Below are 26,160 nucleotides of genomic sequence, written 5' to 3' on the forward strand. Positions count from 1 at the left end.
GGTTAATCTGCTAATTTTAGTGGCTTGAAACCCCAGGCAGAGAGAACTGAAGAGCAGCAGGGACAAAACTCTCCATCCTCCAGAACTCTTCATCCTCCAGAACTCTTCACCCTCCAGAATCATCACCTGGAGGGGACAAGTGCCCTGAAAGAAGCCCAGCTGGAGCTTCACAGCCAGAGCATCACAACTCCAGGTCTTCACCTGCCAGCTTCATTAAGAAACCCCCTCAGTTAAAACAGAACTTTCCCATATTTGTGGCCTTAAACCACTTTGCCTGGTTTAAGGCCACCAGTGCAGGGTTTTTTCCCCATCCCCCCCCAACCCTCTCAGAGTTCCTTCCCTTACCAGCCCATTTTTAACCACTGCTAATGAGCACCAAATAATCAAACCAAACCAAACCTCCCCCCCCCAAAAAAAATCAGTTTTTCTCTTTTTAATCATCATTATTATTATTTCTAGCAGACAATTTACATAAAATTCCCCTTTTAAGTTAGTGATTCAGAACTTCCTGCAATAAACTACTTAAGGAGCAGCTTTGGTAAAGAATGGAATGAAAACAACCAACCAACCAAACCAAACCCAAAACAACCAAACCAAAAAAAAAACCAAACCAGAATGAGAAAGGAACAATCACAGCTGATTTGAAACCAACACATGGCACCAAAGTGAGACTCCAAAGAAACTCTGCCAAGTTTTGTTTTGTTTTGTTTTCTTCTTGTTTTTTTTTTCCCCCTCCCTCTCAGTGTTTCCAAACATTCCACCTCTTCCTCCTCCCTCCTTAGAGGGGGGGTCTGTGCAGATGTGGGAGCTGGCAAGCAGTCTGTCCTGCTAGGTGGTGGGAATCCATCCTCACATGATTCGTAGACCTTGAATGGAGGACTCTAAGGTCTTGAGAGAGAGGGAGAGAATGAGAGAGAATCTTAATCCCAACCTGCTGTAGCATCCACTGGCCCAGTGTAAATGCTGATGATAAGGTAAAAAGAGGCAGATCCCTGAAAACCCAAGAGCAGACTCATGCTGGAAAGCCAGACACCACTCTAGTGGTCCCATTTAAACTCATGCAATGAGTTTAATTGCTAATGATTCCCTTCCCATAAGATTGGTGCAACCAGTCCCACTGGAGAGATACCTACCACAGGACTGGTACAACCAGTCCCACTGGAGAGATCTCTACCATAAGATTGGTACAACCAATCCCACTGGAGAGAGATCTCTACCACAGGATTGGTACAACCAGTCCCACTGGAGAGATCTCTACTACAGGATTGGTACAACCAATCCCACTGGAGAGATACCTACCACAGGATTGGTACAACCAGTCCCACTGGAGAGATCTCTACCACAGGATTGGTACAACCAATCCCACTGGAGAGATACCTACCACAGGACTGGTACAACCAGTCCCACTGGAGAGATCTCTACCACAGGATTGGTACAACCAATCCCACTGGAGAGATACCTACCACAGGATTGGTACAACCAATCCCACTGGAGAGATCTCTACCACAAGATTGGTACAACCAGTCCCACTGGAGAGATCTCTACCACAAGATTGGTACAACCAGTCCCACTGGAGAGATACCTACCACAGGACTGGTACAACCAATCCCACTGCAGAGATCTCTATCAGAAGATTGGTACAACCAGTCCCACTGGAGAGAGATATCTACCACAGGATTGGTACAACCAATCCCACTGGAGAGATCTCTACCACAAGGCTGATACAACCAATCCCACTGGAGAGATCTCTACCACAGGATTGGTACAACCAATCCCACTGGAGAGATCTCTACCACAGGACTGGTACAACCACTCTTAGGGTAGGTATCTCTCCAAAGGGACTGTTTAGGATTATCTTTATGTTCCTTTTTTCCACCCCCAATGGTGATTTCTTTCCATTTTGCTACTTTTCTGCTCAAGATCTGGGGAAAAATTTTAAAGGCATAGCCTAAAACTACCCCACCCTGAAAGTGCAGTAAAGCAGTTTGCAAAGGCCTGCAGGGACAGAATGGGGGGCAATGGCTTTAAGCTGGAGAAGAGCAGATTCAGATTGGATGTCAGGAACAAGTTCTTCACTATGAAGGCAGTGAGACACTGGAACAGGTTGCCCAGGGAGGTGGTTGAGGCCTCTTCCCTGGAGATATTCAAGGTGAGGCTCCATGAGCAGCCTGGTCTAGTTGGGGATATCCCTGCTGACTATGGGGAGGTTGGACTGGATGACCCTGGGAGGCCCCTTCCAGCCTGGACCGTTCTATGCATCACCTTGGTTCCTTGTCTGGCTCCTGCTCCCTCAGAGCTTTGTGGCATTACAGAGCATCTACTCTTTTCCCACAGGCAGTGGCCAGCTTTCAGCAGCTTGGGGTGGCCAGCAGAGACCTCTGTTGGCCAGTCCTCCACAAAGCAAGCCCTGCCATTCATTATCAAATCCTTTCAGGGTTTCCAGCACTGCATTTTCTGATTGAGGTCATTTCTTATTACTTTGCTGAGTTAATTATGAGAGGGCAGGACCACGACCTGCAGTAAACAGAATCCAAAGGGATGGATGCCAGAAGGGGCAGCAGGTCTTGTCCTACTGATTATTTCAGCCTGATTGTGGCTGAGGTAGAGGGCTGGAGAAGGAAAGAATGAATGTGACTCCCTCCTACAGGGACATGAAGTGATTCTCTTACAAATTAAGTCTGGATTAGCACCATCTGCTGAACAAAGTGTATCTGCCTTCCTGCTGGATCCTGCATCCCTCTTCCTTATGGAGTTCCTGAGCCTTCCAGTCTGGATCTCCTACAGCTAGCAAAACCTGCTGAGCCCAAGGTCCCAAACCCCAGCCCCACCCCCAGGTGGGCATCAGGAGGGCAGGAGAGGAAAGGTGTACCTTGAAGTCCCAGATGGTCATGGCTCCGTCGATGCCGGTGGTGCAGAACTTGCGACAGTCTCGTTTGTCTATCTCATAAATAGACACTTGGCTGAAAGCAGAGAGGGAGAGCTGTGACACAGACACCCAGCCCAGAGAGCCAGACAGCTGCCAAATCTGGGGTGAATTCAACTCCTACTCTCTCAAAAGGGAGCCATGAGCCTAGCAGAGCTTGTGCTAGGTTGCTGGTACAACGCTTCAGAGCCATAAGCCAGGAATGAAGGACGGTGAAAGCTTTTATCACTTGGAGGCCAAGGCCTAGACATTTCCCTTCAGGAGAGACAAACTGCTTCAGCACTGACAGCATCCTCTGGGCTCAGGCACTCTTTTAAATGCAGGGATACTTTACTTGATTAGTCTGAATCAATCCTTTTGATGAATAAATACAACAGGAAACAACAGGCTGGGGCCAGACTGCTCTCAGTCAGTCTGGAGCACCTCTTCACAGGGACTGGAGCATCTCTGTGATGAGGAGAGGCTCAGACCTGGGGCTGTTTAACCTGGAGAAGATTGAGAGAGGGGATCTTCTCAATGCTTAGCAGTAGCTAAGGGGTAGGGAGCAAAAGGATGGGGCCAGACTCTTCAGTGGTGCCCAGCAAAAGGACAAGGGGCAACACAGGCACAAACTAGAATATGGGAGGTTCCAACTGAACAGGAGAGAAAACCTCCTTGCTGTGAGGGTGCTGGAGCCCTGAAGCAGGCTGCCCAGAGATGTTGTGGAGTCTCCTTCTCTGGAGAGACTCCAAAGCTGCCTGGATGTTGTGATCCTGGGCAACCTGAGTTAGCCTGGAGAAGAGGAGGCTCAGAGGAGACCTCATTGCTGTCTACAACTCCCTGAAGGGAGGTTGTATCCAGCTGGGGGTTGGTCTCTTCTCCCAGGCACCCAGCACCAGAACAAGAGGACACAGCCTCAAGCTGCACCAGGGGAGGTTTAGGGTGGATGTTAGGAAGAGATTCTTCTCAGAAGGAGTAATTTGCCATTGGAATGTGCTGCCCAGGGAGGTGGTGGAGTCACCATCCCTGGAGGTGTTCACAAAAGGATCGGATGTGGCGCTTGAATCCATAGTTTAGTTGTCATGAGGTGTTAGGTAATAGGCTGGACTTGATGATCTCTGAGGTCTTTTTCAACCTTATTGATTCTATTATTGATTCTATGATTCCAACCTGCTCTGGTTGACCCTGTTTCAGCAGGGGGGTTGGGCTGGATGATCTCCAGAGGGCCCTTCTGACCTCCCCCCACCACGCTGCGGTTCTGTGACAGCGGTGAATTTTGCCTACCAGATTCTGCACAGTGCTAGCTGGCTCTTGAGAAGTGTCTGCACATTTGATAAAGTAACCTGTGCTCAAGCCACAGAACACACCAGACACAAGCAAGCAGCAGCAGCATGCCTGCCACGTTAATGATTGGCTTCACCAGCTTCCACACACGGCCTAGGAACAGACGGCTCTCAGTGACAGACTGAAGTGAAGCGGGATGCCAGGAACCAACCCCATCTGATCTGGCCCAGAGGGGTGTGCAGCACATCCTGGGACCCCAAAAGGCAGCGTTGCCTCCTCCTGCAGCAGGGGCCTGGGCCACTCACGTTATACTGTTCTGGTGCAGCGTCTCCAGGGTGGTGTTGCGGTCTTCGGTGGTGGCTCTCTTGTCCATGTTGCGGAAGCGCTCCATGGCGGAGATGTTGCGCTGGATGCTCTGCTTGGGGATGTCCAGCTTGGAGACGAAGCTCAGCAGGCCACGCTCATCACAGTTGAAGAGCATAGGGCAGCAGTCATGGCCCTGCAGGCAAACCCCATGAAAGCATGTCAGGGAAATGCCATTCAACAAGTCCAAGTGCCGAGTGCTGCACTTTGGCTACGGCAATCCCATGCAGAGCTACAGGCTGGGGTCAGAGTGGCTGAGAGCTGCCAAACAGAGAGGGACCTGGGGGTGCTGATTGACAGCCGCCTGAATATGAGCCAGCAGTGTGCCCAGGTGGCCACGAAAGCCAATGGCATCCTGGCCTGCATTAGGAATAGTGTGGCCAGCAGGAGCAGGGAAGTCATTGTGCCCCTGGACTCTGCTTTGGTTAGGCCACACCTTGAGTCCTGTGTCCAGTTCTGGGCCCCTCAGTTTAAGAAGGACATTAAGACACTTGAAGGTGTCCAGAGAAGGGCAACAAGGCTGGGGAGAGGCCTTGAACACAAGCCCTATGAGGAGAGGCTGAGGGAGCTGGGATTGTTTAGCCTGGAGAAGAGGAGGCTCAGGGGTGACCTCATTGCCCTCTACAACTACCTGAAAGGTGGTTGTAGGTGGGAAGGGGTTGGTCTCTTCTCCCAGGCAACCAGCACCAGAACAAGAGGACACAGTCTCAAGCTGTGCCAGGGGAGGTTTAGACTTGAGGTGAGGAGGAAGTTCTTCACCGAGTGAGTCATTCGGCATTGGAACCGGTTGCCCAGGGGGTGGTGGAGTCACCGTCCCTGGAGGTGTTCAAGAGGGGATTGGACGTGGCACTTGGTGCCATGGTCTAGTCATGGGGTCTGTGTTGATAGGTTGGACTCGGTGATCCTTGAGGTCATTTCCAACCTCAGTCATACTGTGAGACTGTGAAAGAAGCTCTTCTCCCACGAGGGCGGTGAGAGGCTAGGACGGGTTGCCCAGAGATGTTGCGGGGGTTCCAGCTGTGGAAGCGTTTAAAATCAGACTGGAGGGGGCCCTGAGCAGCCTGGACTAGTGGAAGGGGTCCCTGCCCATGGCAGGGGGGTTGGAACTAGATGATCTTTAAGGTCCCTTCCAGTTCAAATCATTCTACAATTCTAGGAAACACAAGCAGGGACCTGACGGAGAGGGTCCAGAGGAGGGCCATGAAAATGCTCAGGGGGTTGGAGCACCTCTGCTACAAGGACAGGCTGAAGGAGCTGGGAGTATTCAGCCTGGAGAAGGGGAGGCTCAGGGGAGACCTAACAGCAGCCTGCCAGTATCAGAAGGGGGCTACAGGAAGGATGGAGCGAGACTGTTTACAACAGCCTGGGGCACTGGCTTCAAACTAGAGAAGGGCAGATTTAAACTGGACATCAGGAAGAGGTTCTTCACTATGAGGGTGGTGGAACACTGGAGCAGGTTGCCCAGGGAGGTGGTGGAGGCCTCCTCCCTGGAGATATTCAAGGTAAGGCTTGACAAGGCCCTGGGCAACCTGCTCTAGTTGGGGATGTCCCTGCTGGCTGTGGGGAGGTTGGACTGGATGAGCTTTGGAGGTCCCTTCTGGCCTGGACCCTTCTATGAAGCAACAATCACCAGTTCATTCTTCTGCTGCTGTTAACTGCAGAAATACAATGACTGATGCTCTGGGGAAGTTTGCATACTACCAACTGTAACTAATGGTGTTTCTCCCTCTCCAAACCACAACTCTACCAAGAGAAACAACAGAGACTTACAGCTGCCACCACACTGTTCTCAGAGACAAAGGACACGCTCAGCAGTGGGAGGAACTCTGTTTTCAGCTGTGAAACCCTGAACACAAGAACATTTGTTAGAGGACTTAATGGAAACCTCTCATCTTTGGCTCACAACCCCCAAAACTTGAAGACCATTCCCACACATGGATCACTGGAAGAGAAGTCAGTGTAGCTCAGCAGTACTGAGGTGACACCAGAAGGCTGTAACTTGTAACAGAAAGCTTTAAGGCAGTGGAAGTGTCCTGGAAGATCTGTACCAAACCTGAAATACTCCAGATGAAAGGCTGTGTGGAAAGAGTGGCAAGAGCTTATACAGAATGCTCCCCAGAAAGGTTCAAATTGCTGAAGCCATGCACTTCATTGCCATATTAAGAAACCACTTGATGCTGTAGTGCTTGACATCATCTTTGCAGGAGGAAAAAAGCCTACATGTTATATTAAGTCAACTTTTGTGATTTTATAACAAGTAAGAGAGGAATTGTAGAACATCTGATACTTCATGATGCTTCCAGCCAAGCACCAATGCTTCTGCAACCACCAGAAGCAGAATTCAAAAGGAAGCCTGGGTGATCCACCAGAGATCTCTGCTCCCAGCACACAGTTCAAAAGCCACAAACACTAAGATGTTCTTCAGCTCCAGATGAGGAGCAGAAGGAGAAACTCTTAATAAAAATATCTTCTTGGACTGGAGGGTGGAACTTGAAGCCTTGCAGCAGCAGGGTCTGAAGGGCAGCAGTGGAAATGAACATCTCATGAAGCTGACAACTTGTTTTCCAAATCCTAGTTGGGGATTTGGGCTTAGTTATGGCCTGAGCAGGCTTCTGGAGCCTCTTCAATCCATTTACAAGGAAATATTGTCCCCCCCAACCACTAGAGTGGAATGTTTGGGGGTTTTTGGATCAAATGCCCTTTCTTCCCCCCCTCCAAAATCAGTTGACTATGACCTCCCTGAAGAACTGTGATAAAAAACTTAATTGATTATCATCTCCAATTCCAGAATCCACCTTATCCATGCAGGCCTTCAGGAGCCTCCTGCAATCTACGGGGAGGAAACAGCAGCCACAGGTCTCCCTGCTGCAAGCCCAACCTTCCACGTGCTGCTCCCTCCTCTGGCACACAGCTAAGAGCCAGGAGATACTCACATCATGTTTTTGGAGGCATCAGCAACCGAGACAGTGCTGTCGTGACTGACCCAGGCCAGGCGGTTCCCGCTGGCCGAGAAGCTGACGCTGTGCACCCAGCCGCCGCTCCCGGCGCCCCCAAACTCCGACATCAGCTGCCCAAAAGGCATTTTGGAGCCCCAGGGGGTACTGGCTGGCTTTTCATCCACTTCCTTAATGTAAGCAGAAAACACCCTGCAAATAAAAACAAAAAAAATGAAAAGATTTCAGCATGGGTATCAGAGAATTGGCAGGGCTGGAAGGGACCCCAAGGCTCAGCCAGTTCCAGCTCCCCTGCCATGGGCAGGGACACCTCACACTACAGCAGGTTGCTCACAGCCACGTCCAGCCTAGCATTAAAAACCTCCAGGGCTGAGGCTTCCACCACCTCCCTGGGCAACCTGCGCCAGTCTCTCACCAGCCTCATGGGGAAGAACTTCTTCCTAACCTCCAGTCAGAATCTCCCCACTTCTAGTTTTGCTCCATTCCCTCTAGTCCCTTGCTGGGGTCGGAGTGGCTGAGAGCTGCCAAACAGAAAGGGACCTGGGGGTGCTGATTGACAGCTGCCTACACATGAGCCAGCAGTGTGCCCAGGTGGCCAAGAAGGCCAATGGCATCCTGGCCTGCATTAGGAATAGTGTGGTCAGCAGGAGCAGGGAGGTCATTGTGCTCCTGGACTCTGCATTGGTTAGGCTGCACCTTGAGTCCTGTGTCCAGTTCTGGGCCCCTCAGTTTAAGAAGAACATTTATTAAATCCCCTCTGAGTCTTCTCTTTTCCAGACTAAAAAGCCCCAGGGCCCTCAGCCTCTCCTCATAAGGCATGTGCTGCAGACACATCCTCTCTTCCAAACCTTCTGAGCTAGGCTGGTCATTTATTTTGGGGGTCATTCTCCATATTTATGCTGTGTGGGTAATTCCTAAACCCACCACAAGCATGCCCAAAGACAGGAGAAAAAAACACCTCTTGGGAGCTGCAGATAGAGCAGCATTCTCATTCTACCCAAATCAAGCACCACAGTGTCTTTCAACATCAAAGCACTGCTGTGGGAAGCTTCAGTGCACAGAGAGAAAGCACAAGTACAAAAGGTGCTACAGGTACAGGTTTCTCCTAAATGCTTTTCTTGTATCTCTCTCCTTCCTTCTTTTTTTTTCCAGAAGGTGGCACAAAACATCCATTGTCACTGCCTTTTCCCCTCTGCTAACGTTTCCCTTTCATCCTTTCTCGGGTGCTGATAACTCTTTGAGAGTCAATCCCCCAGTCAGGGAAAAGCCAGGGCCACACTGTGCAATTAGAAGCTAATACAAACACCTCCAAAATTACCCACTCTCCAAGAGCTTTCACTTTCCAGCAGGATTTCAAAGGCAGAAAACTGATGTTCAAATGCCAGCAAAAGAACCCTGAGCCACTTTTGTTCTCAGCACTGGAAGGATGCCTTGAAAACCTGAGAGCCCCACAATATTTTTGTAGGTTGGGTTTGTTGCTTTCTGGTGGTTGGGTTGTGTTGGTTTGTTTTTTTTTTCTCCCCAGCACTCTAATTTTCAAGATATGTTTAAATAGAAAGCCTCCCCCTTTCATCAGATTCCTCTGGCATGATTCAGACATGCCACAGTATGGTGTTCTTGCCTGTTGCCATGGAAGTTAGGGGGACGTCACCACCATAGGATTAGAGTCCATTGAGCAGGAGGAGGCAGCGAGCTAGCTACACCACTTCTACTACCAGAGAAGCATTCCAGTGTAACCCAAAAACTCCTGATGAAATATTCATGGTTACAGTCAAAGCCAAAAAGGAATTCTTTTGGAGATCTGAAGGAAATGCTGCTCCCCCTCCTCCCTGTTTGTCAAATCCTTTCCACATGTAGGGTATGCACTTGAAAAAAATACCTACATTCAGCTTACTCCACCAAAGCTGCTCACTTGGAAGGAGAAGGGCTTGAGCTGCAGCTAGAGCAGGGACAGATTTGTGGAGAATTAAGCATGAATTTATATTTGGCTCTCTCTCAGTTTAAATATAAGCTAATGATAATCCTTCAACAAACTTCATTTCACAGAGCCAGTTCTCTTAATGTATGGAAACGGGGCAAGCTGGTTAAAGCAACAGCCTTTGACACAGGGCAGAAAAGCCAGTTCTGAGCAGTGAAGACCCTGTAGATAGCTGCTAGTTAAAAAGAAGGTTTTTTCCTTTGTTAAAGCCTCTCTTCTAAAACCAAAAATCACCCCAGCTTGAGGGCCCCAGTCCTGAAAGAACACAGGGAAATGACTTTCATTCCCACAGCAACGCTGTTCCAGCAAGAACATAAAACCTCACACCTGTGTGGGGCTGTTGGATTTGCAGACACATATTTCTAAAGACAAAGTTAAGAGCAGCTCATCCAGGCCAGCCACCACAAAACCTCCCCTGAACACCCATCAGCTTGGAGCCTCTTCTGCCCTCCAACCTTTTCCACAACGTCTCCCGCTTGCTGTTCATCAGCTGCCAGCGGTTCTGGCAGACCCACTCCTAATTTTCTTCAGAACCAGCTATCAGAACAGATCCATCATTCAGGTCCAGATCTCTCTGTCTGTAACAGGCAACTGAACACTCCCTGGAACTGGAATTCCAGAGCTCTGTCTTCAATGTTTAGCAAAGAGAATATTCTTTCATGATTTGCTTTCTCTTTATTTAGAATAAACCAAACCAGGCTGGAAGAGACCTTCAAGATCATCGTGTCCAACCCATCAACCAATCCAAACCACCCAAACAGCTAACCCATGGCACCAAGCACCCCAGCAAGTCTCCTCCTGAACACTCCAGTGATGGTGACTCCACCACCTCCCTGGGCAGCCCATTCCAATGGGCAATCACTCTTTCTGTATAGAACTTCTTCCTAATATCCAACCTGAACTTCCCCTGGCGCAGCCTGAGACTGTGTCCTCTTGTTCTGGTACTGGCTGCCTGGGAGAAGAGACCAACCCCCACCTGGCTACAACCTCCCTTCAGGTAGTTGTAGAGAGTGATAAGGTCACCCCTGAGTCTCCTCTTCTCCAGGCTAAGCAATCCCAGCTCCCTCAGTCTCTCCTCATAGGGCTTGTGTTCCAAACCCCTCACCAACTTTGTTGCCCTTCTCTGGACTCATTCCAGCAAGTCAACCTCCTTCCTAAACTGAGGGGCCCAGAACTGGACACAGCACTCGAGGTGTGGCCTAACCAGTGCAGTGTACAGGGGCAGAATGACCTCCCTGCTCCTGCTGGCCACACTGTTCCTGATGCAGGCCAGGATGCCATTGGCCCTCTTGGCTGCCTGGGCACACTGCAGGCTCATGTTCAGCCTACCATCGACCAGTACCCCCAGGTCCCTCTCTGCCTGGTTGCTCTCCAGCCACTCTGACCCCAGCCTGTAGCTCTGCATGGGGCTTTCTTCCCCAAACCAAGTGTGTGTGGGGGTTGAAGTTTTCCCCCAGCATTAACTTCAGCCAATCCCCACTACTTTTCCTTTCTTTAATGTTTTCCTATGGAGATTCCTAGGATAAAAGCAGCAAAATTATTAAGTAACTCATCCTAAAAAACAATGTTAAGGAAGAGCAGAACATCTCCCCAAATGTTTAAAACTAAGAGCCAGGATTTTTTTGCCTCCAAAGAATTCCCCCATTTCCAGAGAAGTAAGAGTCAGGACAGAATGACTTTTTCTGATAGGAAACAAGAGATTAAACAAGTCTTCCAGAGGATGCTCCTGGGACATGATTGCATCACACCTTGACTTCCTGCCAACAAAGGGGAAAATAACCTAATCAAATTACACTGAGCAGCAAACGCTGTGAATCTATCTTCTAAATCAAAACAGGAAAGAGGAGGTCATTGGGGATGCAGTGTGCATTAACAAGCCTGGGAGACAAAGGAACTAAGTCTAAAGTAACAGATCCATCCAGCCACCCACCCACCCCTCTCTCTCTCTCTCTCAGCTGACCTGAGATGCTTTATGAACACACATGAAAAGATTTCCATGTGAGGATGTTTTACATCACAGCTTTTGTGAAAGGCAGTGAACAAACAGTTCATCTAAAGAAAGCCAGAGCTCAGGCAGGAAAGGGAGACTCTCCTCTTCTTCCCAGCTTCCATCTGATGCCTGTCCTTACACAAAAAAAGCTATCAAAGGAGAGGATTCAGATGCACGGGCTTCATTCTGAAATAAGGAATGGAACGGTTAGTCCCACCTCCCCTTCCCACTCCTTTCTTAGTCATTCTTAGTACACACTTAGGAGCTTAAAAATTGCCCTATTACATAAAGAATGTAAGAAAAGGAGCTTTCATCAGCCTGCAAGGTACAAGTGATTAAGTAAAATGTGAACTCAAGTCAGCCACTCTGCAGGCAGCTTCCCAAGCAGACTTCACTGCCGCGACTCCATCACCCAGCACACAGCAACTTGCAGGACTTCAGGTGTAATTTCACAAGCAGTTTGGAAGTTTACTCCATCCACATCACATGGACAGCTGCTTTTACCAGCAATTCTTTTCTAATGCCCCTCAAACCCATGCTTTGTTGCATTGAGTTTTGGGTGGATCAATGCCTTAACCCTGCTCACCACGGGCCCGCAAGGACATTAAGGCTGGCTTGGGCAAGGGGGAGAAAAGAAGTGACTCAGGGAAGGAAGAGGTGAGACAGCACCTTTGGAAGTGCCAAGTTAGTCTGAATTTTGGAACTGCACCATTAGGATACTGCTTTTTAGTGTTGGTGTTCTACAAGACAGCACCCACTAGTCTAATTTCAGCCTGACAACGAGATCTCAGCACTCAGTGTGTGCATAGTAACACTACTTCTGTGTACTGCTAGTAAAGAAACCACCAGTCCATCACACTGAGGCTTGCCCCTCAGCAGATACATGCTGGCAGCCCAAAGTCTTCCTGCAGGGGCACCAAAGCCAAAGTTTCTCAGGCTGGGTATTTTATTTTGGTAACAACAACAGTGTGCAATGAGCCAGCCTCTACTTTGATAGCAAATCCATGCTCAGCGTGCTCATGCTACTACCCTGAACCACTAATCCAAGCTGATTTACAGCTGCTTTATTTTTCTCTCACCTGCATTTGAAGTCACAGGATCCTGCAGCCAGCAGAACGTTGTTGGGGTGCCAATCCAGGCTAAGGACAGTGGAGCGGATGGGCTTTTTGATGTGCTTGCTCACCCACCTAAATTAAAAGAGATCAAGTTGAAGGTATTCCACCAGACTCCCCCAAATCCATGGAGTACTCCTCAAAAAGATCAGCCCTTGCCAATGAGTGAACACAGCACTTCATAAAACACACACTGCCACAGAATGTCCTATGAGGACAGACTGAAGGAGTTGGGGCTGTTCAGTCTGCAGAAGAGAAAGCTCCCAGGTGACCTCATTGTGGCCTTCCAGTATCTGAAGGGGGCTACAAGAAGGCTGGGGAGGGACTGCTCAGGATATCAGGGAGTGACAGGACTAGGGGGAATGGAATGAAGCTGGAGGTGGGGAGATTCAGGGTGGAGGTGAAGAGGAAGTTCTTCCCCATGAGAGTGGTGAAGCCCTGGAATGGGTTGTCCAGGGAGGTGGTTGGGGCACCGTCCCTGGAGGTGTTTAAGGCCAGGCTGGATGAGGCTCTGGCCTGATCTAGTGTGAGGTGTCCCTGCCCATGGCAGGGGGGTTGGAACTAGCTGATCCTTGTGGTCTCTTCCAATCCTGACTGATACTATGATACTATGAATGGTTAGGGTTGGAAGGGACCTTTCAAGGTCATCTAGCCCAAGCCCCCTCCAGTCAGCAGGGACATCTTCAGCTGGAGCAGGTTGCTCAGAGCCCCAGCCTTTCACCCTGTGGAGTCTGTGAACTTTATTAGTTAAATTAATCTTTTAAACACTATAAACAAACTCCTGTTAAATATCCCTTCACCTCAGCCCTGTTCCTCTTCCAGCTCATTTTCATAAGGCATCAGACAGAACTCCTTCATGTGCATTTTGCTCACTAATTGCCTGGTCCCTCACACCCTACAAGACACGACCAGCAAGATTAGAGAAGTGATTGTTCCCCTCTACTGGGCACTAGTGAGGCCATACCCCAAACACTGGGTTCAGTTTTGGGTCCCTCACTCCAAGAAGGACATTGAGTTGCTGGACCTTGTCCAAAGAAGTGCAACAAACCTAGTAAAGGGTGTAGGACACAAGTCTTCTGAGGAGCAGTGGAAGGAACTGGGGTTGTTCAGTGTAGAGAAAAGGAAGCTGAGGAGAGGCCTTCTTATTCCCTATAACTCCCTGAAAAGAGACTGGAACCAGGTAGGGGTTGGTCTCTTCTCTCAAGGAACAAGGGATGGGACAAGAAGAAATGGCCTCAAGTTGTGCCAGGGGAGGTTTAGGCTGGACATGAGGAACCATTTCTTCCCTGAAAGGGCTGTAAAGCCCTGGAATAGGCTGTCTAGAAAGGTGTTTGAGTCATCATCCCTGGAGGTATTTAACAGACAGGTACATGAGGTGCTGAGGGGCATGGTTTAGCACCAGACTTGGTAATGCTAAGGCAATGGTTGGACTCAATGATCTTCAAGGTCCATTTGGAGCCTAAATGATTCTCTGATCTGCAAGAGCTCTCAGCTTTGTGAAACAGAGCTAAGCACCATGATTTTCTTAGATCACTAAGCACAAGCCCTCTCTACCTCCTTGCAAAGAGTTTTAAAGTCATCTTTCTTGCCTATCAACTTTTCTACTACTTAACAATACAATAACTATAAAGCACAAGTAAATGTCAACGATCTGACCAGGGTATACTCCTCACTTGTCCTCAAGCACACTGAAAAGTGCTCCTGATGTTGAATGCATCACTATTAGCCTGTCTCAGCAGGCTTAGTTTGCTTGAACTGTTTACACAACAGTAATGAAATCTGCTCTTCACTTGATGGCCTCTGGGATGATGAAGGTGGGTTTTCTCTGAATTTACTTCCATCAGGCACAAGCAGTTCTAAGGATCATGTTCAATTATTTGTCTTCAACACATCAGAGTTTCTTTCTTTCTGCAGACAAGTGAGGCAGAGGAAAAGTTAATGACTGAGTGTGTTGGAAAGCATAAAAGTCCAAAGCAATCTTTGAAATGTACTTTCCAGATGGTCTCATTGTCTACCAGCTCCATGTGGAAGACTGCACACAGAAGGGTGGGCACAGACACCTGTGAGTTTGTATCTTTATGCAACCCAAAGTACTAGATCCTCAAATTACTGATGTCACCTACAGATCATAGAATGGTCTGGGTTGCAAAGGACCTTAAAGATCATCTAGTTCCAACCCCTCTGCCATGGGCAGGGGCACCTCCTCCATGTGGCTCATGGCCACATCCAGCCTGGCTTTGAATGCTTCCAGGCTTGGAACCTCCACAGCTTCTCTAGGCAACCTGTTCCACTGCCTCTCCACCTCTGGCAAATGTAGCTCCAGCACAAACAGCTGCTAATGCAGATCTGTTAAAGATCAGAAGCACTGAATTTGGATACCAAAGAAGAAAAAACAATTAATGGTGGAAGCATCTGTGACAGTCCTGACTGCAATCTAGAACTGTGACAAGATACATCACTGAACACAGAACAGGAAAGGATGAGCTCTAACATTGTCTAACAGACCACTCTGGAGGTAAGTGACAGATTTGAGCTCTCTAAGGACAAGAAGGGGCCCAAAATAATCAAGTCAAGGCTTCTTCATTCATTCTGGAAGGAGGTGGAGAAGGAAGCATTCTTTTTTTTTTTCCAAGCATACAGTTGTGGTAAAAGAATGTTTGACTCTGCAGAAATGCTGGCACTGTTCGAAAGGCAGCATATGCTTACAGCAGCCAGCCAGAACACAGCCACGCCAACACATCCAGCCTGGAAACAGGCTAAGCCCAAGGCTTTCAGGTGCTGCACCAAAGCCAAGCAGGGAACCCTCTTGTGACAGTTTGAAGGGGAAACTTTAGCTAGGCCCTGACTGCAAAGGCTGAAAGTGAAACAAATGACCATTGGATACGAAAGAAAAACAATGATAAGGTCTGTGCAATTCATTGGCTTGCTAATGGGGACAGAGCAGTGCCAGGAACAGCTCCTCCTCTCTCTTCCCTTTCTGCTTGCAACTTCTCCCTCTCTTCCATGGCCTTGCCAGGCTAGCTCTGTTTTGACTACTGTGTGAAGTAATAGGAAGGAGGGAAGGGAATAGAATAGAATGGAATAGACTGCAATAGAATTAACCAGGTTGGAAGAGACCTTTGAGATCATCAAGCCCAACCTATCACCCAACACCATCTAACCAACTAAACCATGGCACCAAGCACCCCATCCAGTCTCTTCCTAAACACCTCCAGGGATGGTGACTCCACCACCTCCCTGGGCAGCACTTTCCCATGGCAAATCTCTCTTTCTATGAAGAACTTCTTCCTCACCTCCAGCCTGAACCTCCCCTGGCACAACTTGAGACTGTGTCCTCTCGTTCTGGTGCTGCTTGCCTGGGAGAAGAGACCAACCCCCACCTGGCTACAACATCCCTTCAGGTAGTTGTAGAGAGCAAGAAGGTCTCCCCTGAGCCTCCTCTTCTCCAGGCTAAGCAACCCCAGCTCCTTCAGCCTCTCCTCATAGGTTTTATGCTCCAAACCCCTCACAAGCTTTGTTGCCCTTCTCTGGACATGTTCCAGGGAGTAGGGGAGGAGGTGAATGGCTTCCCTGGTTCCATCCAGGGGGGGCTGAGGAGTTTCTGTGTTGTTTATAAATGGTAAATATCTACAGTACATATATTGTGTGTTTTATACAGATTCATTGCATTTCACATTTCTAGACTGTAGTTTGCTTGTAAATAGAGCTTCATCTGCTTCCATCCCAAGCCCAGCTAGTCTGGTGATTTTATTTTGGGGGTAGTTTCCCCAAATCAGCAATTTCAGTAGTTTCAACCCACCCCACCTCTCCTCGAATCCATGAAGGAATTCCTGAGGCCAATCTTGCTGTTTCCTGCAGGCTTCAGGAAGTAGGAAAACAGTAACCTAATCGCTGCCTTTCAGCCCAGCCTTTAGCTTTCCCATGCAGACACTCAAGGTACAAAGGCAGACTAAACGACTCACCAGTCGTTTTCGGATTCAAAGTAGCAGACAGATATGAGTCGAGCTCCGCTTCCCACCGCAAATTTGTTCTCCAAGGGAGACCACTTCACGAAGGTGGCCGCACGATTGATCCTCAGGATCACGAGGGTCGGCTTCCAGACGCCGTCCTTCTGACTCCAGACGTAGGCGTTGCGGTCTGCACCGCAGGTGACGATGCGATCGCTTTTGGGAGCCCAGTCGATACCTGCAGCGCAGGGCTGGCGTCAGTGCCTTTTCCCCTTCAGCCACTCCTTGCTTTACAGCCAAAGCAGAGGCACCCCCATTCCCCTTCCTCCCCTACCCTCCAGGCACCCTTTTGAACTGTTCAGGGATACCGGGCTGTCCCTCTAGCTTTCATCAGACTTGCAGATCCCCAGTTTCCCGATTCCCCAGAGGGTGTGCCCGCTCTGGAAGCCTGCTCCGATGGTGGCCAACAGGTGGAGCTCTGCAGACGGGCCGAGGCCGGTCCCCTGCACACACCAAACCACCGACTTGGGCTGCACGTCCGATTCAGCAGCTGAAACCCAGCAGTCCTCAGACTGTGAGGGCCCAAAGAAGGCCACCACAGCGATGTGAGAACTGGAATCCCCCTGCTGTGAGGACAGTCTGAGAGAGCGGGGGTTGTTTGGCTCCAGGGAAACCATCCTGTGGCCTTTAAAGGGGCTGATAAGAAAGATGGGGACAGAGTTTTTAGCAGGGCCTGTTGTGACAGGACAAGGGGTGATGGCTTTAAGCTAAAAAGAGATTTAGACTAGAGAGAAGGAAGAATGTTTATACGTTGGGGATGGTGCAACACTGGCCCAGGTTGCCCAGGGAGATGCCCTATCACTAGAACTATGCCAGATGAGGTTGGTTGGGGCTCTAAGCAACCTGCTCTAGTTGCAGATGTCCCTGCAGGCTGCAAGGGGGGTGGATTGGATGACCTTTAAAGGTCCTTTCCAACACAAACCAGTCTGTGATTCTATGCACAACCCTCTACCAACAGCTGACTGCTTGCTACCAGAACAGAGTCAGGATTTGGAAGTTTAAACAGCAGGAGGTTTTTTTTGTTAGAAGTTATCAACCTTTCTGAGCTGTTACAACCTTCATGGACTGTTATAACCTTTACATTCTTTCTTCACACCTATTTAAGCTGTGCCACGAGAAAACAAACCAGCCAACCCACCCTCACCAAACACTCACAAAGCAAAAATAATAAATGCAAAGGAGCAAATGAAGCCTTTGACAAGCCTGCCATTGCTTCCCTCCCCTCCTGTGCAATGAAGGATGCTCTCAACTGGAAAGCCTTCAGAGCCACGTTATTCCTCATCTTTCCTTTAGCATCCTTCTTTGAGATGCAGAATGCAATCCTGAGCTCTCCTGACACAAAATGACATTTCAGTGATTTTCCAGAGCTGTGCTCAGTGTTCAGAACACTCCTTCAACAAACCAGCTGAAGCTATGGCAAGAATTTGTACTAATTTCAACCATATTATTCATTTATGCTCTGCTGCAAAATAGGCTTAGGCTTAGAATTTTGAAGGGGCTGGTAGTCTGAAATCATAGTTACACAAGCCAATCCAGCACTGCTTTTGAAAGGGGCACCACCATCCTGCCTCTCTCTACTTCTTTTGCCCACCACTCCTGATTCATGGCAAGTTCAGCTTGCTAGCTTAGCAGAACACTAAGCCAGCAAAGAATGAGTAATGCTCTTCCTGTGAGTGAACGGAAGCAGCTCCCCACAAATCTCTGAAGCAAGGCACAAAAGACAAGATATGGGACTGGGCTCCTTGCAATCAGAGTGGCAGCAGTTGAGTCATCCCTGTCAGGCAACAAGCTGTTTGATGAGTCCATCTCCTCTGTTTAACCACAGCTTCAGTCTACTCTGCGCAGCCACCGCAGCACTTAGTATTCCAAAGGTATCTTCTCACAGGTAATTAGTGATAGAACAGGAAGGAATGGCCTCAAGCTGCCACTGGGGAGGTTTAGACTGGACAGTAGGAACAATTTTTTTTCACTGAAAGAGTGGTCAGGCATTGGAATGTGCTGCCCAGGGAGGTGGTTTGAGTCATCAGCCCTGGATGTGTTTAAGGCTCATTCAGATGTGGTGCTTGGGGATATGGTTTAGGGGTGAGCCTTGTAGAGTAGGGTTGGACTTGGTGATCCTGAGGGGCTTTTCCAACCCAAATATTTCTGTGTGGTATACACTGTGCAGGAAAGCAGGAACACCTCCTTTCCCAAGTCATGAATATTTGGCTTTAACACTAAGAGGTGCAAGGAAAATGCAGAGAAATGTCTTTGGGGAACAGGATGTCATTTGTAAGTGCAGCCCAAGTGACTCTTCACCAAAGAGCACGTAGAGTTGTGTCCTCTGACAGCAGCAATCAGATAAACCCATTGGAAATCCTGCAAAATGCTGTTGGGCAGATACTTCTCTACAACTACTTGAAAGGAAGTAGGAGCAAGGTGAGTGTTGGTCTCTTCTCTGATGACAAGTGGTAGGACAAGAGGAAATGGCCTTCAATTGCACCCAGGGAGGTTTAGATTGGGTATTAGATGAAACTTCTTCACTGAAAGGGTTCTCAAACACTGGAACAAGTTGCCCAGGGAGGTGGCTGAATCACTACCACCAAAAGATGCAGAGATGTGGTGCTGAGGGACATGGTTTAGCACCAGAGTAGATAATGGTTGGACTTGATAATCTTAAAGGACTTTTCCAACCAAAACAATTCTCTGATTCTGCCCATTGGTGAGCTGGGAACAGAACAAAGGACAGTGCTGGTTTGGGCAAGTGCTTGTATTAACCACTTTCATTTCCTCCTTAGAACCCTTATGAAAATATCACCACTAAAAAACAAACAACCAACCCAAAGTAATAGAAAAGAGTACCAGAGGGCAATTACCTTGGAAAAAACAACACCTTGTGACTCATTGTGGCAGCTCTTTGCACACTGTCACTGCAGATCTACAGGCACTCTGGGCCTGCAGTAGAATGTGGTCACTGATGGTGTGTCTTAAATCCAGGACTGACCCCTTCCAAGTGATTCTATAGTCCCCAAGAAAGGATATTTATTGCTGTCAGAAACCAGGAGCCAACACAACAGTTGTGCACTTGATGAAGTTCTCCTGCTAGCTGTTGAGAGGGAGCAGCAGGTATCACCAGGAGAGCTGGTGACACAACCAAATGACTTCAGCAGCTTGAACATTTATTCTCATTATGGCATTACAGATGAAAAATCAGCAACAGGTAAGAGAGAAAGGCTCACTTACCCTACTGAAATGTCTGGAAATGAAATGGGGCTTTTCTTCCCAACACTCATTGCATGCAGTGCAGAAGAATGCTGCAAAGCTCTCCCCCTAAAGTGGGAATGCCAGCCTATAAAAAGATCTATTTACTCAACACTTGCAGATTTCCTGTTCAGATTCTCAGCTGAGGAAAACAGAGGGTAGACAAACTCCAGGTCTGGCAGAGCACAGCCTCCTCTTACCTGTGATGTGTCCATTGTGCTCCTTTAGCTCGTGAGCCTTTACCCACTGGCTCCCACTCTTCTTGTAGATGTGGACTTCATGATTATTAGGGCTAATGGCAATCTCTGGAGGAAGAAATGAAGACAATCCAATAGTACAGCAGGCTTTTGAATAGTATCATAGTATCATATTATCAGTCAGGGTTGGAAGGGACCACAAGGATCAGCTAGTTCCAACCCCCCTGCCATGGGCAGGGACACCCCACACTAGATCAGCCTGGCCAGAGCCTCATCCAGCCTGGGCTTAAACACCTTCAGGGACAGCGCCTCAACCACCTCCCTGGACAACCCATTCCAAGGCTTCACCACTCTCATGGGGAGGAACTTCCTCCTCACCTCCACCCTGAATCTCCCCACCTCCAGCTTCATTCCATTCCCCCTAGTCCTATCACTCCCTGAGATCCTGAGAAGTCCCTCCCCAGCTCTACTTGGAAGGACTGTCCAGTCTAAAACATTTACTCTCAGAGCATTACATGGGTTTTGTAAACCAAGGGCCAACACCCCTGGAAGTGTTCGAGGCCAGGTTGGGCAGGGCCTCAAGCAACCTGGTGTAGTGGAAGGCGTTTCTGCCCATGGTGGTGGTGGTTGCAACTAAATGATCTTGAGGTCCCTTCCAGCCCAAACCATTCTATGAATCTATGGTGCCTGGATAATCTCAAATAACTGTGGTCATAATGTGGGCACAGTGTCATGCACAAAAGACAACACATTTGGAGCAGAACAGCTCACACTGTGGTAGAAAACTAGACTGCTAAAAGAAAGGGATTGCTTAGGGTATGGAAATAGAGAGTCAAAGAGGGGAAGGGCCAGGTCAGTCCCATGAGGTGCAGACCAAGAGGCAATGCTTTCTGTAACACCAGCAAGACTAGATCTACTTATGTGCCAGAGTTCCAGTAATGGGTTTAGAAAAGCTCAGATTTAGAAGACGTGCTTTAGGGATCCTGAGGGGAACACCTGACATGCAGCACTATGCATTCGACTACACACTGCCTCAACGTGATCCAGGAGGCTACAAGATGACAAACAAACATCAGAGAGAGAAAACATCAACTGAGAAAAAAACAAACCCAAAACACATGCAAATGAACTCCAAGCTGTGTGTGACTTACGGGTGCGGTCTCTGTTCCACGCATGGCAGGTGATTGGCTCTAGTAAAAACTGATGCAGAGACATGCCGAGTTGGAGAGGTTCCTATGTTGTAAAAATGGAAAAAGCTGAAAGGAGTAAAAAGAAAAATGGCAAACAAAACACTTCAAAGTGAGGTCATTATTAAACCAAAGAAAAATCAGCCTTGTTTCGGGCCAGTATTAGTTTACTCACAGAAGATCACAACTTGCTCACTAAGCTGAGGCCATTATAGAGCTGTCTTAGCCATACCTCCTGATATCATAGTATAGTATCATAGGATCAGTCAGGGTTAGAAAGGACCACAAGGATCAGCTAGTTCCAACCCCGCTGCCATGGGCAGGGACACCCCACACTAGAGGCCAGAGCCTCATCCAGCCTGGTCTGAAACACCTCCAGGGACGGTGCCCCAACCACCTCCCTGGACAACCCATTCCAGGGCTTCACCACTCTCATGGGGAAGAACTTCCTCCTCACATCCAGTCTGAATCTCCCCACCTCCAGCTTCATTCCATTCCTCCTACTCCTATCACTACCTGATATCCTGAGAAGTCCCTCCCCAGCCTTCCTGTAGCCCCCTTCAGATACTGGAAGGCCACAATTAGGTCACCTCAGAGCCTTCTCTTCTCCAGACTGAACAGCCCCAACTCCCTCAGTCTGTCCTCATAGGAGAGCAGCTCCAGCCCTCTGCTCATCCTCCTGGCCCTTCTCTGGACACCTTCCAGCACATCCATATCCCTCTTGCAATAGTGGCTCCAGACCTGGAGGCAGTACTCCAGGTGGGGTCTCACCAGAGCTGAGTAGAGGGGGAGAATCATCTCCCTTGCCCTGCTGGCCACACTTCTCTTGCTGCAGCCCAGGATCTGGTTGGCTTTCTGGGCTGCAAGTGCACACTGAGAGCTCCTGGTGAGCTTCTCCTCCCCCAGCACCCCCAAGTCCCTCTCTTCAGGGCTGCTTTCCAGCCAGTCCCTGCCCAGCCTGGATTTGTGTCTGGGATTGCCTCGACCCAGCTGCAGGACCCTGCCCTTGGTCTTGTTGAAGCTCATGAGGTTGACTTGTGCCCACCTCTCCAGCCTGTCCCTCTGGATGGCCTCCCTTCCCTCCAGCTGTCTGCTGCACCACACAGCTTGGTGTCATCAGCAAACTTGCTGAGGGTGCACTCAATGCCACTGTCCATGTCATCCACAAAGATGTTGAACAAGCCTGGTCCCAGGACTGATCCCTGTCAGACTGATATCTTTAGCAGGAGAGTGAATTTTGGGTGTCCTGCTGACCACAGCTTGTTGCAGCTGCTCTAATGTGCCTGTACACATTGGCTTCTTCACGTGTCCTCACGGGTGAGAGAGAAGGTTCTCAGGAAACCTAATAAACCTCATTGTTTTACTATGGAAATAGAATACCTGAAACAAAATAATCTTGGGGGAGAGCTCAGAGGATTGGCTCCTGACAGGTATCAAGGCTCAGAGGTAGCACTACAATAAAAACCTTTTCCTCCTTCTCTCTCAGGTTGGTGTGTCCAGAACATTGACATGCAACAGGGAGCATTTGATAAAGACATTTACATGGATCCAAGGGGAAGAAAAATATGTAGATTAATAGTTAATTACTGATTTATTCCAAATTAATTCTAGCACTAAGCTGTTTTCCACTTAGGCTTCTGTCCCTGTGAGATGCAAACACCAAAAGAAGGAGCTGAATCATTCTAGTTTACAGGTGTTTTGTTGAAAATACAGCCAGCCACTCAGTTTTGTCTTTAGCTGATGTCTGCTACAAGAGACAGCGCTCCACCTGCAGCTGGAGGTACACTGACCTCCACACACAGAGCTGTTTAAAATACTGTCTCATGTTTTATGTCAAGTGCAGCATAAATGGATGGAGGGTAACATCATAAAATCCTCAAGGTCACCTGCAGCAATTAAAATGCACCTCACTCAATCCACACAACTCGAATCTGTCAATCCCTTCTGTGTACTCCGCTCATTTTCCTAACAGTTTATCCTCGGCTGATAGGACAAAGTCTTTTTACCCCTACAGATACACCTTAAAAAGCAAGCTCTCTGTGATGTCATTCCAAGACATCCACACCCATTGTAGCCTGAAATTACAACATAGCCAAGTATGGCCATGTTAGCGGAGGGTGGAGGCTTCGGGACAAGGTAGGAATTTGGAAGCAAACAGGAAATGAGTATCAGCCCAACAGAAACTCAGGGGTGAAATGAGAGAGGAGCACGTTCTGAGGGAGCTGAGCAATTAATGTCATGCCATGAGTTTAACAAAGACACTGCAAGGGCTGAGGCATGGAGCAGAGATGATGTGCAGGACTTGGCCAGTGGAATAACTGGGGATATTTTTCTTCCTTTCTCCTTTTATCTCTATTTTGCCTTTAAGAAATCAAGCCCTGCCACTCTACAGAAATACCACTTAAGATCATAGTATCATAGTAGCATTCAGGGTTGGAAGGGACCACAAGGATCAGCTAGTTCCAACCCCCCTGCCATGGGCAGGGACACCCCACACTAGATCAGCCTGGCCAGAGCCTCATCCAGCCTGGGCTTAAACACCCCCAGGGACGGGGCCCCAACCACCTCCCTGGACAACCCATTCCAGTGTTTCACCACAAGTCCTTCCACTAGAACTTTTAACTGCACCAGCTGCAAGTTCAGTCCATAATGTCAGCCAGCAAGATTATTATGGTTCTTCTAATAATCACATTCCACCACACAGAGCCAGGAACTCTATGCAACCCTAAGAAAAAAAAATGATGAATTGGTTTTTATTCATTGGCACACACAGAGTTACCTTTGACCCAGGACAGCCATGATTTGAGATTCCATGTGTTAATACAAGCAAAACAGGACTGCAAATTGCCTTTTCTCCACGACCTGGCTTTAGTACATGCCAACACTCAGTAGCAGTACATTTCCATATACAGGAAAAGTTGGAGGAGCTGCTCTGCCAACCAGAAATGCTCAGCCTTTTCTGCTCCTTCTGAAAGAAAATGTAAAAATACCCCATCTTCCCCTCCCCAGGGAATGCAGCTATTTCAAAGCACTCTCTGATACAATCCTGGTGTTCTCTCCAGAGCCTGGGCCTACACTTGAGCGTCACGGTCCCATCCGAACTTCTGGTCCTTACTAAGCCACACATGCTCCCAAAGACAGCCTCCACAAGCACTATGGTCCATTCCTTCCCACTGATTTTCTTGTGGGCACCCCAACTTGCAGCAAGGGACTGTTTTCCACTTCAGTTTGGCAGCAAGCTTATAAAACCCAGCAGTGATGACAACCTCACAAAGCACTGCTCTGTTACCTGATAGCTGCAGAGCTATTTTCTGCAGGAAGAAGTCTTCCAGTTACATTTATCCCTTACCAATACAAAGGCAAAAGCAAATTCACAGTTCTCTAGAGAAGATGCAACTGGCTCTATGATTCTTGACACAGTTCATACGTAGCAAAGCCCTCATTGCCCTCCTGTAAGCCAACCTCTGAGTCTCACAGGGAAGGTACCCTGATAGCTTTGTTAGCCAAGCACTTAACCTTCTCTGATCTTCTTTTCAAATGCAAAGTAGCTGGGTTTGAGTTTCAATATGATATTTTTAAAAGGGGGATGGGGGGAAAGAAGGAAATCTTGCATCTTCTTTCTCTATGCAAAGTAAAAATACTGAGGCTGGGAAGTGCAGGACTCAGGTGCTGTCATCTCTGACTAGGGTGACAAACATGTGGCGTGAAGGCCATCCCTGGACAAGCAAGTAGCAAGGATGCAGAGTGAGAAGAGGAGACAGCATGTGTGTGTGCATGAGAGATGAGAAAGAGAGAGGGAACTTTTTAATCTTTGCCTATTTTCAGAGCACCTACTCTACTTTCAAACATCTGGAAGCAAAGTGCCTATAATTAAGGGCTGCCTCCTACTCCTGTCATTGCCTTTCAAGTCGCTCAGCGCAGCTCTCCCGAGAGGGTGACTCCTCGCTGGCAAGCCTACAGGACACTATTAGCATGATAAAGCCGATCGGTTTGGGATAGACGGCAGGCTGCGGCCCTGCCCCGCGATGGTAGCACAGGTGCAGGGCTCTGCTGCGGAGGCCGCGGCGCAGGGGGCAAGGTGGTGGCTGCCCCGCCGAGGCCCGCCCGGCACTGCCCTGCCCGGCACTGCCCTGCCCGGCCCCGGCCATCGCCCCGCGCGGCCCCGGCCCTTCCCGGCCAAGGCTCCCTCAGAAGGGTGCCCCGAGGCCCCCCGCATAGCCAAAGGGCTGCCCACAGCTATCCCCGCTCGGGGCTGAGGTGACTGCCTGCCGCCATCCCCTCAACGCCGGCGGGCCTGCAGGCTGCCTCCGCCCCCCCGCCCCCGAACCCCCCATCCCTTCTTGGGGCGGGGGCAGGCCGGCCGAGCGGCGCGGCGGACACGCGGGCCCCGGTACAGGGACTTACCTGAGGCGGCGGGAGCGGAGCGGGACTCGCGGACTCTGGGCAGTCAACGCGACTCCGCTCCGGGCGGCGGGAGAGGGAGCGGCCGGCAGCGGAGGCCGAGCGCGGGGGGGGGGGAGGGGGGGGACCGGCACTGACAAGGGAGCCAGGAAACTCGCTCCGCGCCTGCGCGCCGCCCGCCGGCCGCCCCAGCCACCGCGCATGCGCCGGAGCAGCGGCCGCGCTACAGGGGCGGGGGCGCGCCGGGAGCTGAGCCCAGCCGCGCCGCGCCGCGCCGCGCCTGCACGGAGGGAGGGCGGGGCCCAGCGCCGTGGCCGCGCCTCACACAAAGGCGGCGGGAGCGCGCGTGGTGTGCGGTTGCGCATGTGCAGCGTGGAGGATGTGTCCTTAGGGGTGTGGGGGGGAGGTGCTGGGTTCTGTCCAGGGCCGTGGGGACCTTAAGAGGTCACCCCCGCTGCAGGCAGCAGGGACCTCTACAACGAGAGCAGGCTCCACTAATCCTCTTCTGACTCATTCATTTGCTGTAGGACCTTCTCTCCTACCTG

The 26,160-nt window shown here is 49.5% G+C and overlaps 1 protein-coding gene across 2 annotated transcripts; it reads right to left on the minus strand.

The window, feature by feature from the left end:
• Positions 1-514: 514 nt before the first annotated feature.
• On the minus strand, positions 515-25,711 carry ARPC1A (actin related protein 2/3 complex subunit 1A). Of its 2 annotated transcripts, none has more exons than XM_068146609.1 (10): positions 25,619-25,711; positions 21,179-21,260; positions 20,031-20,135; positions 16,546-16,768; positions 12,551-12,658; positions 7,483-7,695; positions 6,320-6,395; positions 4,492-4,685; positions 2,870-2,960; positions 515-888 (listed from the first exon to the last, which is right to left on the minus strand). In XM_068146609.1, the coding sequence occupies exons 2-10, from the start codon at positions 21,240-21,242 to the stop codon at positions 850-852; spliced, it is 1,113 nt and encodes a 370-aa protein (XP_068002710.1). In that variant the 5' UTR covers positions 21,243-21,260; positions 25,619-25,711; the 3' UTR covers positions 515-849. The 2 variants fall into 2 exon arrangements, with proteins under 2 accessions (XP_068002710.1, XP_068002709.1); XM_068146608.1 differs by having other exon boundaries at positions 21,179-21,283.
• Positions 25,712-26,160: the final 449 nt, after the last annotated feature.

The sequence above is a fragment of the Melanerpes formicivorus genome, unplaced genomic scaffold (genome assembly GCF_026170545.1).
Source record: "Melanerpes formicivorus ecotype bairdi unplaced genomic scaffold, bMelFor1.0.p_v2 SCAF_14, whole genome shotgun sequence".
NCBI classification, from domain to species: domain Eukaryota; kingdom Metazoa; phylum Chordata; class Aves; order Piciformes; family Picidae; genus Melanerpes; species Melanerpes formicivorus.

Bases quoted from the DNA above. Each gene is read 5' to 3' on its own strand.
- ARPC1A (XM_068146609.1), bottom strand. From the start codon at position 21,242: ATGTCTCTGCATCAGTTTTTACTAGAGCCAATCACCTGCCATGCGTGG. The intron at 20,136-21,178 runs GTAAGTCACACA...TTCTTCCTCCAG, and splicing joins GTGGAACAGAGACCGCACCC to AGATTGCCATTAGCCCTAAT. The intron at 7,696-12,550 runs GTGAGAGAAAAA...TTTTATTTGCAG, and splicing joins TCCTGTGACTTCAAATGCAG to GGTGTTTTCTGCTTACATTA.